Source organism: Artemia sp. Qi Xiang Cuo, chromosome 7 (assembly GCF_049724085.1).
Source record: "Artemia sp. Qi Xiang Cuo chromosome 7, ASM4972408v1, whole genome shotgun sequence".
Lineage (NCBI taxonomy): Eukaryota > Metazoa > Arthropoda > Branchiopoda > Anostraca > Artemiidae > Artemia > Artemia sp. Qi Xiang Cuo.
The window spans coordinates 44,898,503-44,901,817 of record NC_142800.1 but is presented as its reverse complement, the minus strand read 5'-3'; the positions used below and the strand labels follow the sequence as shown (position 1 = coordinate 44,901,817).

The 3,315-nt window shown below is 32.6% G+C and overlaps 1 protein-coding gene across 1 annotated transcript; it reads right to left on the bottom strand.

Moving 5' to 3' along the window:
* Positions 1-2,027: 2,027 nt before the first annotated feature.
* Positions 2,028-2,850, bottom strand: LOC148950325 (uncharacterized). The gene has a single exon (XM_089091558.1). The coding sequence runs from the start codon at positions 2,629-2,631 to the stop codon at positions 2,314-2,316; it is 318 nt and encodes a 105-aa protein (XP_088947684.1). The 5' UTR covers positions 2,632-2,850; the 3' UTR covers positions 2,028-2,313.
* Between the last annotated feature and the right edge of the window lie 465 nt (positions 2,851-3,315).

Here is a 3,315-nt window from a genome sequence, read left to right as displayed (position 1 = left end):
ATGTGTCCCATCCCCAACATTTATACAGCTAAACAAAGATTAAATTAATGACCATCAAATATGTATGGACTTATGAAACCCAAATAAATTTAAATGTTGATAAAAACCCTTGCCCATCAAGTTCAAAGCAGTATTAATCATATGTAACACTAACTTAGCTAGACAAAGTTTTAGATTTTTTTTAACCACAATCATCCTAGAATTAAAGTGATATCTTGCAACATTTGATATTTATAAACCTCATTGTCCTTTAGACTTAATGACAGTCTCTTTCTGATGATTAACTAGTATTTAATTTAATTTTGTTGTTTTGTTTTTTAAATTTAATTATTTATTTTTCTTCAATTTTCTTCTTAATATATTTATTATATATTTTAATATTGGTTATTAATTAAAATATTAATATGTATTTATAAAAATCGTGTTCTAGTTTTGTTTTTCAGATCCTTTTTTTCAAATATAATATCACTTTTTCAATTAAAGGTTGTTTTTGTTATTAGGAACCAGATTTTGAAATTGCTGATGTTGCAGACCCTGACTTCGAAGTGTTTTTTGAAGCTGAAAGAGGAATTTCTCATGTAACAGAACATGATTTATCAGAATTAGAGTCTGGTTCTTCAAGTGCTGTGCCAACACCTGAAATGGACCCTACTTTGAGAAGTCCAGCATCTCAAAAGGGCAAAAAGAGGGCCAGAAAAGATACAGAAGACACACAGAAAACTCTTCTATCGATGATTATGAATAAAGAAGATACAGATGATGCATTTTGTGCAAGTCTTGCAGCACAAATGCGTCACTTCACGCCACAACAAAAAGTATTAGCAAGACTAAAATTGCAAGAAGTAATTTTTAAAATAGAAAATAACATATTGTCTTATGATAATTATCAAGATTAACTTTTTTTTCGTTTCGAAACATTCTAACTTTTACCCTTTTTTTTACCTATTTTAAGGTGTCATTTTACAAATTCTAAGATTAGTTATTCTTAACGTTTCCTAAGAATTATTAAACATTAATGAAAAGAAATTTTAACCATCTTTGTGTTTTTTTCTCAGGAAAAAGTCAGGGAGCAAATCTTCAGTTGGGTATCAAAAGGTCATATCTCCATAACTGTAAATTTTCAGAAGAGCAAAAAAAATCACAGCTTTTTTATTTCCCCTTTGATAACCATGAAACAAAAACAGATTGATATTAAAAATCAATTTCGTTGTTGTTTTATGGTTTTTGGACGGGAAATTACATCTATTCTGCACTTAAGTTGTGTCTTTTCATGAATGCTTAAAGACTATTTTTACTTACATTCTTGACTGGACTGCAAGAAATAATCAAAGATGCAAAGGTGAAGATGCATAACAAAATATTTATCAAGGGATCAGTGTTTTTCATGGTTAAAAACAAGTTTGGAATCACAGGAAAATGAATCTGCAAACTAAGTTTAGAATTTTGGAAGCTACAGTGATGACTGTGGTCAAATATGATTATGAAGCATGGGTGCTCTAAAAATGGAGGAAGGTTTTCTAGATGCTTTTGAGAGAAATGGCCTATGGTTGTTTAGGTTCCCAGCTGACTGACTGTATTTCAAATAGTTGGCTGTGCAGAAAGTGTGGTTCAATCCTACTTTCTAGGACTGCAATGACAGAAAGGTTGACATGGCTAGGGCACGTTCTGTGAATTAAAGATGATAAACTGCCAAAAATTGTCCTTTTCTCCCCAGTTTTCTAGGGCTAAATAGAGAGAGGGTTGTGCAGCCATGGGGAGAGGATGCTGTAAATAAAGATTTAATGGAAATGGTGAATTCCTCGGAGGGTATAAAGAGGGAAGGAGGTTTTGAATAGATTAGGATGGAAGAAGAGAATGTATAACTATGTTGGTATCAAGCAGCTTAAGACTGTGGTGCTAGTTATAGTTACTTGCTAGTAATAGTAGTAAAACATCAAAAGGACTAAAGTTATTTAAATACTCCTTTTGTAAGGAAGTATCATTGGTAAAAACTATTGGAAATTTGAAATCTAATGTAGTAAAAAACATTTATTCAAACAAATAACTATTTTGATAAAAAAGCAATCCTTCAGATGAACAGAAGTACTCCTTGTACTTATTGCGAACTTGCAATGCAAGATTTGTATAATTATTGGAGCCCTGTCTCTGAAATCTTTGTCCCCAAACACTTGGGACTTCTGTTTTGCTTAGGGAAGGTAACAAATCTAGATCTACTTGATTTTCTGTTATGATAAAATTATGGAGACAGCAACTTGCCTTTATTATACTTTTCACTGTCTCTATATTACTGTCTATTGGTGAGTGGAATATGCGCTATCTTGCTGCTAATATCCCAAATGCATTCTCAACCACCATCCTTGCTCGAGAAGCACAGTAATTAAATATTTGTTTATCCCTATCAATCAGCTCTAAGCCACCAGGAAATGGCTTTAATATGTTGCATTTCAGTGGAAAAGCCTCATCTGCCACAAACACATAAGGGACAACTGCACCAGTTCCTAAAGCCTTTGGTTCAGGAACATCAAGGGAGGCATCAATAATGACTGCCAAAACCTGATCTACCAAATACTCCTGTGTCACCAGCACTACCTTCTGCTCCAACATCAATGAAACAAAATTTGTAATTGGCATCCACTACTGCCATTAATACAACACTGAAAAATTTTTTGTATGAATAAAATTTTGATCCACTATTATCTGGGCACTTTATTCTGATATGTTTACCATCTATGGCTCCTAGGCAATTAGGAAAATCCCACTTTCTTTTAAAATCTCCTGCAATATTTTTAAAATCATCCTTGGTTGGTGATTTCATGTAAGTGTCTTTCAGTTTTATCCCAATTGCTTCTGTTGTCTCACATATGATTTTTGAAATACTAGAACATCCCACTAAATATTGAGCAGAGAGAGATCTTTTGCTTTCTCCAGTTGCAAGGTATCGAAGGGTAATGGCTAGCCTTTCTTTAGTGCTTATAGCCTCCCGCCAGGATGTAAATTTCTTTTTAATGTCATTTTTGACAAGTGATTATATTTCATTAAATTGTTCAGGACTAAGCCTAAAATAGTCAAAATACCATTCTGGGTCATTTTCTTCCATATGTTTCACCAGAATTTTATATGCTCCATTATTTCTTCTTTTTTGTAGCATTGGCCTCACCCACCAGCACCAAGTTTTTGGTGATTTTCTCTGAAAAAAAAGCTGCAATTATTATTAGGTCTAAGTCAATAAAGGGAAAAGTATTCTTCAGACAAAAAATTAAGAGACTTCTACATAAATATTTAAAGCAATTAAGATAAACTGAATATAGAGAATAT

What these genes read in the sequence shown, in the direction of transcription:
- LOC148950325 (XM_089091558.1), bottom strand. Translation starts at nt 2,631, where the DNA reads ATGCCAATTACAAATTTTGTTTCATTGATGTTGGAGCAGAAGGTAGTG.